A 13,894-nucleotide genomic window follows, 5' to 3' on the forward strand; every position below is an offset into this window, starting at 1 on the left:
CCGCTTCACCCGACGGATATGGATATGGATGGATGAAAAGTAAAAAAAAAATGGATATGGATATGGATACGGCCTCACCCGATCCATATCCGATTCATTGCCATCCCTAGTTAAGAGTGGACATTTATAATCCTGAATGCATTTCAACACCGCAACACCCAAACTATGTGTTAACAATGCAACATTAATAAAATTGAATGCAATTTCAATTTTGTACACTTAAAAAATTGTAAGTCCACAAGCTAACTCACTAATCACCCTCTTGGACCTCCTTTTCTACTTTCACAATATTTTACAACACATTCAAGAAATCTTCCTGTTCAGAAAAAAACATATTACAAGCATCAATCAACCCAACCAAGCACAACAAAAAAACACGGACAAAATCCATCATGTTGTCCGTAGAATCTCAAAAACCCGAAACACCTCCGCCTATCGTCTCTTCGCCGTCTTCAATCACACCAAATACTTGCATTAATAACACTGATTCTAGTAGAAATGCTGTTATCTTCAGATCAAAGTTACCAGACTTACCTTACATCCCAAACCACATACCACTTCACACCTATTGTTTCGAGAATCTTTCGCGATTCGCTCACAAACCATGTCTTGTTGTGGGTCCCACCGGTACGACTTACACTTTCTCTCAAACCCATCTTCTTTGTCGCAAAATCGCGGTTGGATTATTATCTCTAGGTATCTCCAAAGGTGATGTCATCATGCTCCTCCTTCAAAACTGCGCCGAATTCGCGTTAACTTTCATGGCCTCTTCCATGATTGGTGCTGTCACCACTGCAGCTAATCCGTTATGCACAGCTGGCGAAATTCTTAAACAGTTTAACTCTTCGAACTCGAAATTGATCATCACACAGGCCCAGTACGTTGACAAGATTCGTCAACACGCTAAAAAGAGTCCACTTATAATCACAATCGACGAACCACCACCACCACCAAACAACGACAATCATTGTCATCATTTCTCCATTCTTAGCCAAGCAAACGAACATAATCTTCCCTCTGTCGAAATTAATCCTAATGACGCAGTTGCATTGCCGTTTTCTTCTGGAACAACAGGGCTGCCAAAAGGCGTAATCTTAACGCACAAAAGCTTGATCACAAACGTGGCGCAACAAGTAGACGGGGATAATCCGAATTTGTATTTAAAACAGGATGACGTCGTTTTATGTGTCCTCCCATTGTTTCATATATATTCACTTAATTCTGTATTATTGTGTTCCCTGAGAGCAGGGGCTGCAGTTGTGCTCATGCCGAAATTTGAGATAACTTCGCTACTCGAGCATATACAAAAGTACAGAGTCACGGTTGCAGCCGTGGTGCCACCGTTGGTGTTGGCTTTGGCTAAGAATCCGATGGTCGGAAGCTATGATTTGAGCTCGATTAGGGTTGTGTTGTCAGGTGCAGCGCCTTTAGGGAAGGAGCTGGAAGATGGTCTCAGAGCTAGAGTCCCACAGGCAATTTTCGGTCAGGTAATTAGTTACTCGAATTAATTGATGATGAACATGAAAAACAGGACATTTTTAAACGTGTGGTATAGTGATTGTCTAGGTAACAAAGTTGTGATATATAAAGTTGTCATTAGTTAATTCATCAAATTGGTTTTGATCAAAAGAAAAAAAATATATTTGGTTGGGAAGTAGTTTGAAATTAGATCAAAGTTCATTTATTGTAATTATAATACGAGTATTAGTTAGTGATAATACCGTAAACTTGATCAAATTTACTTTCTATATAATCTGGTAGTGAAGAATTAATTTTGACGCATTAGACCTTGGCAGGGGACGCTACTTTTGAATAAAGATAACCTAGTAGGTAGAAGATATTTTTAATGATATAGAGTACAATGAAACCTTATTAAACCTTAATGGATTGTAAGTCTACAATCAAACTTCGAACCATATAACATAATAATCTATTATCTAAATTATCTAATAGTTGCTCTGTTTGAGGATAGAACATACTACTTACGTTTTAAACAACTACTCCGTACAATTTTACTATTAACCATAAGATCTCTTTCACTTTTGTCATTTTAATATTATTCAAGGACAATACGGTAAACTTAAATCAAATTTACTTTCTGTATCTTATAGTTGACAATTGATTTGAGACAATAAACTGAGACAGAAGGAGTAATTATTATTACGTAATACATTAGTTGGAGGGGACACTATTAAAGTTTCTTTTATTCAAGCCAAAAGAAAAGAATTGTAGATATTGTTGATTTTAGGATATTAACAAACATCTAATTTAGAGATTTAAGGTCCGTACTTGGTAGATGTGTATATGCGTATGGCATGAAGAAAGTATAACAAGTGTTTGTTTTATAAAATGAAAATGCAAGACAGGGCTATGGGATGACAGAAGCAGGCCCCGTATTATCAATGAGTGCTGCTTTCGCTAAAAAACCGTTAGCCACCAAATCAGGATCTTGTGGAAGTGTTGTTAGGAACGCTGAGCTCAAGGTCATTGACCCTGATACTCGATCCTCGCTTGGATATAATCAACGTGGTGAAATATGTATTCGTGGCCCTCAGATTATGAAAGGTACGTACTTATTATACGATTCAGAATTGCTACCTTTCAGTTCGATATTGAGTTGACCTAAACATTGAGATTTCATATACCAAAAGAATTGTACATCGCTAGTTTAAACTAGTTAGCTATATTCCTACTAAATCACAATAACATTGAGTTAGTTTAATGAATACGTACCGTAGGATACTTGAATGATGCCGAGTCGACAGCTGCAACCATCGATGAACAAGGTTGGCTTCACACGGGTGATATTGGGTATGTAGATCATGACAATGAGGTTTTTATTGTGGATAGAGTGAAGGAACTTATCAAATTTAAGGGTTTTCAGGTATATTAACTTTGCATAAATTTTATCTTAAGAAATTCTAATCGTTTGACCCATTTTTTTTTTTAGTTTTGTGAAATTATAACAATAAACCCTTAAGACTGTTAATAAGGTCTTACGGCATATAAATCAGTAAATCGTTGTATTGACCGAACCAGATTGGTAAATGCTAAGTTTGGATGATCAGGTACCACCTGCAGAGCTGGAGGCCCTTCTCGTGAGTCATCCTTACGTTGCAGATGCTGCTGTTGTCCCGTAAGTATTTGAAAAAACTAATTACATTGTAATAATATTGTATAAATATAAATATTTAAATATTAATTAGTAAATGGAAAACAAAACAGGCAAAAAGATGCTGCTGCAGGGGAGGTGCCAGTTGCATTTGTAGTACTATCTAATAAAGAAATGGAGCTCACTACTGAAGATACACTCAAAGATTACATTGCAAAGCAGGTTAAAAAAAAGTTAAATTATTTATTTAAGGGGATATCGTATCAAAACTAATTCTTGAAGCTTTTTAAATATACTTAATCGTTCCCTGTTTATACTTTTCTGCGAGCAATTTGTTCAGTTTGTTTGCGCAGATCATTGATATAGTAAATAAGTAAGATGAATGTATGCAGGTGGTATTTTACAAGAAACTGCACAAGGTGTACTTTGTAACTTCTATTCCAAAATCTCCATCAGGAAAAATCTTAAGAAGAGATCTCAGAGACAAACTTCAATCCACATGATCACCTCAAATTTATCTTGTTATTTGAAAAACCTTGTTTTTCTTAATCAGTTTACTTATAATTGTGTCAACTACAGTAACAATATTAGCTACTTTTTTATTCGGCAAGCTACAAAATAACTTTATACATAAGACATGTATGTTCAAAATCCCTTTAGTTCATGAGATTTTGTCATTTATCATTATTTCCTTTTTGGTTAATTCTTGAATAATCTAACAACAACAACAACAACAAAGCTCAATATCACGAGTGGTCCTATCCGAAAATAAAGACAAGTCAGTTCTCCACTCTGGTGGAACCTGAAAAATCTAAGAGGCAACCAAATATTTTACTACTAGTAGTAGTTATTCTTGTATAAAATATACTTTAGTTATCTTTTAAAATCTTTATTATGCAAAAACAAACACCTTGGTATCTTTTAAAATCTTTATTATGCAAACAAACACCTTGGTGTAAACTGTGCTACTTTTTATTTATATAATTCAACAAGTTTCTATGGAGATCACTGGACCAATAGAAATATTTTCCAACAGTTCGGTGGTCCGTACAAAGTGTCGTTCGAATCTTTTAAAGAATAATCGCATCACAACAAAAAAACAGATCTAACATCAAAAATGAGTTTGGACAATAGTTCACATTTCATATAGGTTCGTATTTCATGTTGTATACAAAGTTGCAATATACCCATATCAAGACCTTTTGATGCAAAATGTAAAAGAAAAATTATAACACTATTTTTTTTTTTTGAAAAGCAAATATATATATATATATATATAAATATAAAGAAAAAAACAAAAATGTACAAGGATATGGGGCAAAAAGACTTGCACCACACACGAATACCCGAATACCTAACACATATGCATGGATCTATAAACTATTTTTACAGAAATAGTGTCCACGACTCTAAACTCGAAGCAACAATGACTCGAATCAACCAGAATACTCGAATCAACCAGGATCTCGGTTATTGATGTCCGGAAAACCTAAGTTGATCGGATCAAGAAGCCAATGAAGCCAATCTTTGTGTATATTTCTCGATCGATTGCTAATCCATTCATAAGTTTTGACTTGAACCTCGCATATGATTTTTGATGAAGACCATGAATCATTCTTAAAGACTTTTTGATTCCTGTTTTTCCAAATGATGTAGCTCGCCGACCAAGTGATTGCTTGCCAAATTTTGGAGATTTTACCCGAAAAGTTCACATAATTAGATCCTCCAAGCAACTCTTCCAGAGTGATGTGCGAAGGCAAGTTAATTTTCCACCATTTATGAATACCCTCCCATACTTCTTGAGCAGTTTTACATGAAAGAATAGCGTGGTCAATTGATTCGGGAACATTATTACACATTGGGCATAATAATGTATCCAAAACAATCCCACGTTTCTCAAGTTCCGTTTTGACCGCGATCCTTCCTTTTACTACCCGCCAAATGAATATCCCGATTTTTTGTGGGATCAAGTTGTTACGCATCGTTTTATTGCTAACATAAGCCCTTGGAATTGTGATGTTATCTATTTTTACCGCCATGGATTTGGATGTGTAGCTACTTTTGTTGTCTATTTTGCACGCCCACGATGTTTGACCAGAACCAACAGAAGCATGATTGGAAATCAAGGTTGTGAGTGTATCAAGTTCTCCATGTAATCTACCTGAAATATCTCTGCACCAAGCCCAGTTAAAGTCCCAGCAACCATCAATCTTCTTTGCTCTGTCTGCGATGGAACACGAATTGTTGATTTCCAGCCTATAGAGACGCGGAAATGAAACTTTAAGTGGGTTGTTGCCAACCCACAAATCGTCCCAAAATCGGATATCGTGACCATCACCAATGTTGCGAATGAACAGATCCTCCAGATTTATACCCACTTTGAGCATGTCCGACCCTATTTTGATGATGTTGCCCCACACTGAAACATGTCTCGAAACAACGTTAGAGTTAACAATACCTAAACCCCCATCCCGCCCGTAGATACTCTTGATTATATTGACCCATAGTGATCCGTTTTCGGTGCGAAAACGCCACCACCATTTTCCCAAAAGCGCCCAATTTTTGGATTTAAGTGAACAAATATTTAGCCCGCCCTCATTGTATGGTAAAAGAATTGTATCCCATTTAACCCATGATAATTTTGAATCATTCCCCGACCCGCCCCAAAAAAACTTACGACGCATATTCTCGAGAAGGTGGATGACGGATGAGGGAGCACGAAACAACGAGAAGAAGTAAAGTGGAAGACTACTAAGGATCGATTTTATGAGCGTTAACCTACCCCCGAACGACATTGTTCTAGCTTTCCATGTCGACAATCGTTTTTTAAATTTCTCTACTATAGGGTTCCAAGCTTCTTTTTTATGCATCTTTTGACCGATTGGCATCCCTAAGTATATGAATGGAAGGGAACCCGCATTGCATCCTAGATTGAGGGCCATGTTTTCTAATGCCGGTTTTGATATCCCAATCCCATAGAGAATACTTTTACTTAGGTTAATACGCAAACCCGAAAGCTTCTCGAAGCACCTGAGGGTTTTGTGGACATTTTTAATATTGCGTTTGTTCCAATCCCCGAAGAAAATTGTGTCATCCGCAAATTGTAAATGAGAGACAAGAACTTTATTAACACCAATTTCGACCCCCCTTATGAGTTTGTCTCTAACCGCAATCTTAGTGAGAATATTCAAACCTTCGCTAGCAATAATAAAGAGATAGGGTGAGAGTGGATCACCTTGGCGAACACCCTTTTGGAGATTGAATTCCTTTGTTGGAGAGCCGTTAACTAGAACTGATATTGAAGTCGATCGAAAGTAAGATTCTATCCATTTCCTCCATTTATCTCCAAACCCCATTTTCTTCATTATATCTAATAGAAACCTCCATCGGACACAATCAAAAGCTTTTTCGAAGTCGGCTTTAAATATGAAGCATTCGGATTTTCTTTTTTTGACATCATAGACTAATTCATTGGCTATAAGTATGCTATCAAGAATTGATCTATCCTTAACGAAAGCACTTTGTTCAACGCCAATTAAGTTACCGATTACACCCCGAAGTCTATTTGCTAAGATTTTTGCGATTATTTTGTAATAACTTCCAATGAGACTTATTGGTCTATAATCACGAAGGTGGACGGGGTCATTTATTTTAGGTAAAAGTGTGATGAAAGACGCATTACAACCTGTTGAGATCTCCTCGTGCTCCCAAAACCAAAGGAGTGCATTCATCAAATCGTCTTTAATAAGCCACCAATACATCCTGTAAAAACTGAAGTTAAAACCGTCGGGTCCGGGAGCCTTTGAAATGCCACAATCTTTGATTACATCCCAAACTTCATCTTCTGTGAATTTTAATTCAATACGTGAAGCATCTTCTGGTGAAATTTTGGATGTTTCGAAACCCTCAAAAGTAAAGCCCCTAGCTTCATGATCTTCATAAAAGGATTTGAAATAGCTGTGGACTTCATTTTTAATTGCATTAGGATCCTCACTCCATGTTCCATTTATGTGTAATCCTCGCAGATTATTCTTGTTGTTCCGCCGTTTAATGACTGAGTGGAAAAATTTAGAATTTTCATCACCGTCGATCACCCATTTAATTCGAGCCTTTTGTTTTAACATATTTCTTTTATTTCGGTCTTTCTCGATCCATTGGCCCCTTTTTGACAACCAATTCAGCCTCTCGTCATTAGATAAATTTCCTTGTTCAGCTTCACGTTCAAACCGATTACATTCTTCATTTAAAATATTTAGCTCCTCATCTATTTTCCCATAATTCTTTTTACTCCACTCACGCAATTTATCCTTAACACATTTAAGTTTGAGCCTAAACACAACATCTTTTCGGTGACCCGCTATACAGGTGTTCCAAGCTTCAATAATCAGATTTTTAGAATTAACATCATCGATCCATGAATCAAAGATCCTAATCGGTTTTGGCCCAAAGTCAGACTGACCGTTCCTAAGCAGTAATGGGGAATGATCAGAGAGGTTTCTGTCCAGGGCCGAGACATGTAAATCATCCCACATATTAGCAAATTTGTCAGAGACAAGGAAACGGTCTAGTTTACTAAATTGGATTCCATCATCACTAATTCTCGTAAATCGTTTCCCGGATAGAGGAATTTCTATGAGACTGTTATTGGAGATAAAATCATTGAACAAGTTGGCTCTTCTAGCTATAAAATTTGTATTCTCCCTCTCGAAATCGGACCTAACCTCATTGAAATCCCCACAAACAACCCAAGCAACATTACCATATTTCAACAATTCATTTAAAGAATTCCAAAATCTTCTTTTTTTATCGTCTTTATGTGGACCGTAAACATTAACAATCACAATCTCAGTGTTGTAATTAGAGAGTTTACCTTTGATGGCTATGAAGAATTCACTTTCGACAGCATGGTCAACGTTGAAGATGTTCGAATCCCACATCAGTAGAATACCTCCTGACCTACCAATTGCGTTTTTGACAGTATACTTCACGTTTTGAGACCCCCACAAATGTTCTACCCATCTGTCTTTGATTGAATTGCACTTTGTCTCTTGAAAGGCTGCAACAATTGGATTGTTATCTTTGATCATATGCTTGACCCATGTAACCTTACCATCTTGATTAAAACCACGAATATTGAGTGATAATATCTTCATTGGAAATCGGTTAAAACATTCACGAATGTGGTAACTGTGTCTTATAGATCTTGCTCTTCGTCAAACCCTAGGAGTTTGGCAAAGTCACTTAAATTCACACTTTCTTCTGACTGAATTGATTTGTCATCATCTTGATTACTAACTCTTCTGGTTTTGGACATTAAGATGTCATACATAGAGGATTCGCGTGTTCTTTTAACACCAATATTGATTTGGGAATTGGGTTTGTTTTTCTTTCTAGCTGTAGATTTGGCGTTAATGATCCTTGACGATTTTTTCCATTTGCGAACTTTGTTCCAAGTATCATCAGAAGCACCACCATCTATATTTGTTTTATCGGGCTTGTGGGAAGTGATGATAATTTTCTTGTGATGGTGTGTGGATTCAGGTATAGAAGAAGAGATAAAGTTATTGACGTTTTGCTTAATTACTTCCGGACACAGGTTCAGTTCCACTGGGCTGTTATAGCCCAACTCGTTATTGGATTCTTCTATGTCGTTCACGCTCACTGCCCCTTGTTTATATGGAAGCCCAATACCCTTTGTGTTATCTGTATCTGTTGGGCCTCCAATTGAGGTATTGTTGGGGGTCCCATTAATAGTTGCAACGCCACCCAAATTCAAATCATCAGAATCCCCAGGACAGCTGTTTATAATAATTGTGCTTTTGTTAACTGGACTTGCAATTACATATGTTGGATCTGCTGTATTTGTATTATCCAGCGTAAATTTAGGGATATGTTCCTCATTGGGTATCTCCATATTAACACTTTTTGGACTTTTTGCAACCTCATCATCATTATGGTTGTTTTTGTCAATCTTGGACCCATCAATATCTTTTTGTATACCAGAAAAAGATTCTTCAGTTTCCACCCGTTTGGCTTGTATCCTAGAAGTTGACTGTTTATTTTCACCCACTGGAGCCTTTTCAGGTAAATTAGCCGGAAACATGTTTTGATCATCATCTTCATCCGAAGAGTAACAATCATCTTCTTCAGCATCCTCCATATCTTCTGACTTAGTGGACATTTGATCCCCATTATCCGGGTTAAACTCATTAAGATCCATTTGGATTATATCATTGACATCTTCGAAAGCCCTGACGTAGAATGAGCATTTTTCGTGATCAACCAAGACTGAGTCATTGATGATATCTGGAGCACTGACTTTAACTAGAACCCGACCCTTAATTAGATTTTGATCTCCCTCTAATTTGCAGTTGGTCATTTCGATTACCTCTCCCCACCATCCACCAATTTTTTCAAACATGTTTTCATTCCAACAAATAACTGGAACCCCAATAATGTTAATCCACGTCAGTCTCCCAGGATAGAAATATGATGCACTCCATTTTCTAAGATTTTTTATCCACCTTTTTATACCATGGTGCTCATTATCGAGAATATTAGTCACTGCCTCTTCAGATTTTAGAATTAACATGATTTCAAGACCACCCAAGTATTTAATGTTGACGTCAATGAGCCCTTCAATTTCACATAATCTTTTGATTTGTTGGAGAAGACTGTAGTTTTCCACTTCACCAATAATTGTCACATTTTCAATCTCTGTGTTTTCTTTTTCATTGCGCATGGATACCATTCTAACCTTATCCTTGTGATTGTTATTTTTGTATGTTTTGTTTTCCCAGAACTTTACATACTGATGGGATTGTTGAGGCCCACTTTCTTTGTTTTTGATAATTTCTGCTGGTATAGGGTTTTCTTTTGTGTAATCCCCATTGTCATTATTTTTAGTATTGTTCGCATTCACCTTGGGTACTTCCTTCCAAACTTTCTTTTCACTTGTACTCTTGGAGACATTCATCTTCCATACGATATCTTTGTTGATTCTTGAGGTTCCTTTATTATCACCATGACTTGATTTATTAGATGGTCTATTGCTGTTACTATTGCTTCGTTCACGTGCCTTATAGACTTTTAAACCCCAACCAAGAATTTGGATTCTGTTAAGCCTTGACATCAGCACTTCCATATCACTCACCCCTTCAAATCTAACGAAACCAAAACGGTGACCATTTTGTAATCGTTTTCTGGCAATGTATACATCACGTACTAACCCAAATCTATCGAAGGTCTTCCAAAGCTCGGTGATACCCCATGTTTCAGGAAAGTTGTAGAACATGAATGATGTAAGTAGAGGTTTGTTAACGTTCGTTGATCGATCTCTGTAGTAGTTACCCTTTCTTACACCTCGTTGTTTCTTCCATCCTACATCATCGCCGCCTGCACCCTCCGTTGAATTTGCCGCCGCAGATTTTCTCTCTCTATTTGTTTCTCTCTCACACATTTTCTCTCTTTTGTTTATGTTTATCTTATTGAAAACCAAAATTATAACACTATTAAATCATCAAAAAAGATAATACCATTAGATATCAATTTGTAAAAACAATAACTAAAACAAAATTCAAATTGTAAAACAGAACAAATTCCACATTGCAACCAAATTATTCAATTCAATAAAAATGCAATTTAATGAGAAGATACTTTAAGATTGAGTGATTTATTAAACCACGCCTTCCAGCTGCCGGAGCTCTTCCGACTTATTCCAACCGCCACCGTCTTTCCACCATCGTCGCCGCCATCCACCACCGTCTTCGGTTTCTTACACAACATAAAATTCCTCACTCCAAATGATCCAATCATTTCCCATGCCTTCAAAGCTGTAACAACAACAAAAAAATAAAAAATCAAACACGTTAATTAATTCAGTCCATAATAAAACAACAATTTATTCACTTTTTAATATTTAATGCAAACTAACCTTCAGTTCCAATAACAGGGCAGTACAAAACGAAATCATTAACATTTGATCCGAGAACCGGAAGCCGGCCTTCACGAGCATACGATTTAAGCGCGATATTAATAACAAAATCCACTAATTCTTTTTCATTAACAACAAAACGAATTGGTCCTGCGCTTCCGACGACTGTAACGCTAATTAAAATCCGGTTTCCACCGGCTTGATTCTTCTTGTGTTTCGACATCAGCATCCTTTATTTGATTATTTATGTATAATTTTCTAAAAAAAGCTTAAATTGAATGAATAAAATAATTCGAATTGAACGATTAGGGCGAAATTAATGAATTAGGGAGTTCAGGGATCAACGCCGATGCAGCGGTAGTACCAGCCTTGGTTGCAAGAAGCAAAAAATGAAATCCCCCTGAAGGGAATGGGGGAGATCATCAACTGAAGATGAATCAAGATTTCCACCATTCACAATTGAGCTAAACCTGTTACAGTGGGTTTGCAGCTGGAGGTGATGTTTTTAGATTTTTAGGGTTAGGGTTTAAGTTGGGCGTGTGTGTCTACATATATAGGTTTTAGATGTAGATAGAATATGGGCGAAACTTGCCGAACCAAGTCCTGCTGGATCTTTCCTATGTTGCACAAGGCCTCAATTTTATAAATTGTTAGACTACTTTTTTTTTAACGGCGATATCGACTTCGAATGCTCTCATTTGTTACGCACATACGCGTTAGGAGGAAACTTAATTCATGACATTATTGGCAGTACCATCTAAGGTTGGAAAACTCTCTAGAGAGATTCTCAAATCGCATTGATGTTAGCAGTACCATTAAAAGTTGGAAACTCCCTACTTAAAATGAGAATCGGACCTGAGTTGTCAGTACTCCAAGTTGGATGGCACCACATTCTTGTTTATGATATTATTCATGATGTCTTCGGAATCACATAGTGTTGTATCAACGTCATTTAAACATTTCCTTTTCATCACTAACACATCACAATCGCGGAATGCACCACGATTAACTACCGAGTCTTTGGCTGCGTGGTATCTAGAAGGAGAACTTTGTGGAATTCTTGCGGGGTCCCGAGTTCAAATTCTAGGGGAGGCTGGACTTTGTGGAATTGCCTGAGGGGATCCTAGGTCCGAATCCCACCCGGATTTGGTTTTCCTTACCCGTTTGCCTACAAGGACGGAAGCGAGCGTAGTGTCGCAAATGACTGCGAAGGTTGTTAATACCCCTCTGAATGATAACGAACAGCCGTTAAAAAAATGCACCGCAATCAACCAGCAACGCTCACAATCGTGTCCGCTAGTATCAGCGGCATGCAATCACAATGACAATGGCGATCCAACCGCGCTACCGATACTAGCGGTCTTACTCTATCTTAAATAAATTAATATATAGTTAATATTAAAATTCTATAATGACGGTGTCATTATTAGGCTAATTCCTTTGTTAAGAAAATATCAAAAAGAAAAAGAAAAAAAATCTAAGCTTGGTGGGTGATGTCATTAATCTAAATAATTTTGAATTAAAATTAAATCTTATTAATTAATTATTATTATTAAATCTTATTAATAATAATTTTAATTATTAAAATTAAATAATTTTGAATTATTTTAATTAATTATTTTGAATTAAGTACGAGAAGGTATAAAATCTAGACAGAAGAAAATCAATTCTAAATTTATATTTTTAATTTACACTTTTAAAATAAAATGACAACCAATATTATCTCTTATAATTGGATGTGGATTGTTTAATATGCATTTTAGGTGTTTGATGAAATGTTCAGTTAACGAGTTTCTTAGTCGGACAATGTGGTTTCACGAATTATTAAACTAAATGACTATAACATTTACGTTCACCAACCTAAAACATATCATTAAACTATTTCTTTTAAACAAACCCGTGATTCCACAAGTCATTTCACTAGTTTTTAATAGTATTATGTATAAAAAAGTTTTCGGATTATTAATATGGTCCCTGCATTTTTTAGATAAATCATCACTATAATTTTACTTGTTACGCTAGTAATCTCTCACACTAAAATTGCTAAATAATTTTGATAATCTCCATCAATTGTAAAAATAACAAACTTACTCGATCTAATGAGGGACTATCAGCGTAACATGTAAAAGCTAGGAAGATTATCAACGTCAAAAACATGAATTATATGTGGATCTATTTTATTTTGATTATATTTGTTCCGTTATACATTTCATTAAATAAAAAAGTACAGAGTAATTGTTTTTTGTGAAACTATAAAAATAAGTGAAACTTTAAATTGAAATATTGTAGACAACATTCTACTAAATACATTACTACAAGTCTTTTGCCCCTTTGATTTTCCAAGAGAATAAAAAAGCATCATATGTACAAGTACAATGATTTAATTCAAAACAAGATTAAACAAAAATAATAATATATTCCATTTCGGACAAATTCAGCATGCACTGAACCTGTAACTAATTAGGAACCATCCATTGGTCAGCAAAAGGTAACATCCGGTCCACATTATTCCATTTAGTTGATTGTTGACAACGATAAAATAGAAAAAGTCATAGATAAAAAAGGCGAACAAATATACAATTAAAACAGAAATGTTGCAAGACTCGAAAACAGTAAACGATCTTTATCACTAACCAAAGAACAAAAGTTAACTAAACCTTACGAATCACCAAAGTCATCCCGAAACACAATTAATAACACGAACCAAAATAATAATCGAAATTTAACGTAATAACGACAAACAACACACAAACAACAATCCGATCACAAATGTGAAACTCTATGATTTTTCCTTATCCATTATCAAAACATTACAACATATATAGAGTATACAATGCGCTTCATATAAT

The 13,894-nt window shown here is 36.0% G+C and overlaps 2 protein-coding genes across 2 annotated transcripts; one reads left to right on the forward strand and one right to left on the reverse strand.

Annotated features, from left to right (window-relative positions):
• The first annotated feature begins 392 nt into the window (after positions 1–392).
• On the forward strand, positions 393–3,799 carry LOC139896843 (4-coumarate--CoA ligase 2-like). The gene is made up of 6 exons (XM_071879487.1): positions 393–1,487; positions 2,367–2,565; positions 2,739–2,884; positions 3,069–3,136; positions 3,226–3,334; positions 3,505–3,799. Exons 1-6 carry the CDS (start codon positions 393–395, stop codon positions 3,613–3,615), a joined length of 1,728 nt encoding a protein of 575 aa, XP_071735588.1. The 3' UTR covers positions 3,616–3,799.
• Positions 3,800–10,716: 6,917 nt separating this feature from the next.
• Positions 10,717–11,612, reverse strand: LOC139896844 (uncharacterized protein At4g22758-like). Its single transcript, XM_071879488.1, has 2 exons — positions 11,046–11,612; positions 10,717–10,944 (listed from the first exon to the last, which is right to left on the reverse strand). Exons 1-2 carry the CDS (start codon positions 11,272–11,274, stop codon positions 10,754–10,756), a joined length of 420 nt encoding a protein of 139 aa, XP_071735589.1. The 5' UTR covers positions 11,275–11,612; the 3' UTR covers positions 10,717–10,753.
• Positions 11,613–13,894: the final 2,282 nt, after the last annotated feature.

Source organism: Rutidosis leptorrhynchoides, chromosome 3 (genome assembly GCF_046630445.1).
Source record: "Rutidosis leptorrhynchoides isolate AG116_Rl617_1_P2 chromosome 3, CSIRO_AGI_Rlap_v1, whole genome shotgun sequence".
Taxonomy (NCBI): domain Eukaryota; kingdom Viridiplantae; phylum Streptophyta; class Magnoliopsida; order Asterales; family Asteraceae; genus Rutidosis; species Rutidosis leptorrhynchoides.

Coding starts and splice junctions, on each gene's coding strand:
- LOC139896844 (XM_071879488.1), bottom strand. CDS start 11,274: ATGCTGATGTCGAAACACAAGAAGAATCAAGCCGGTGGAAACCGGATT. Junction 10,945..11,045: donor CCCTGTTATTGGAACTGAAG/GTTAGTTTGCAT, acceptor TTGTTGTTACAG/CTTTGAAGGCATGGGAAATG.
- LOC139896843 (XM_071879487.1), top strand. CDS start 393: ATGTTGTCCGTAGAATCTCAAAAACCCGAAACACCTCCGCCTATCGTC. Junction 2,566..2,738: donor TGGCCCTCAGATTATGAAAG/GTACGTACTTAT, acceptor TACGTACCGTAG/GATACTTGAATGATGCCGAG. Junction 2,885..3,068: donor TCAAATTTAAGGGTTTTCAG/GTATATTAACTT, acceptor TTGGATGATCAG/GTACCACCTGCAGAGCTGGA.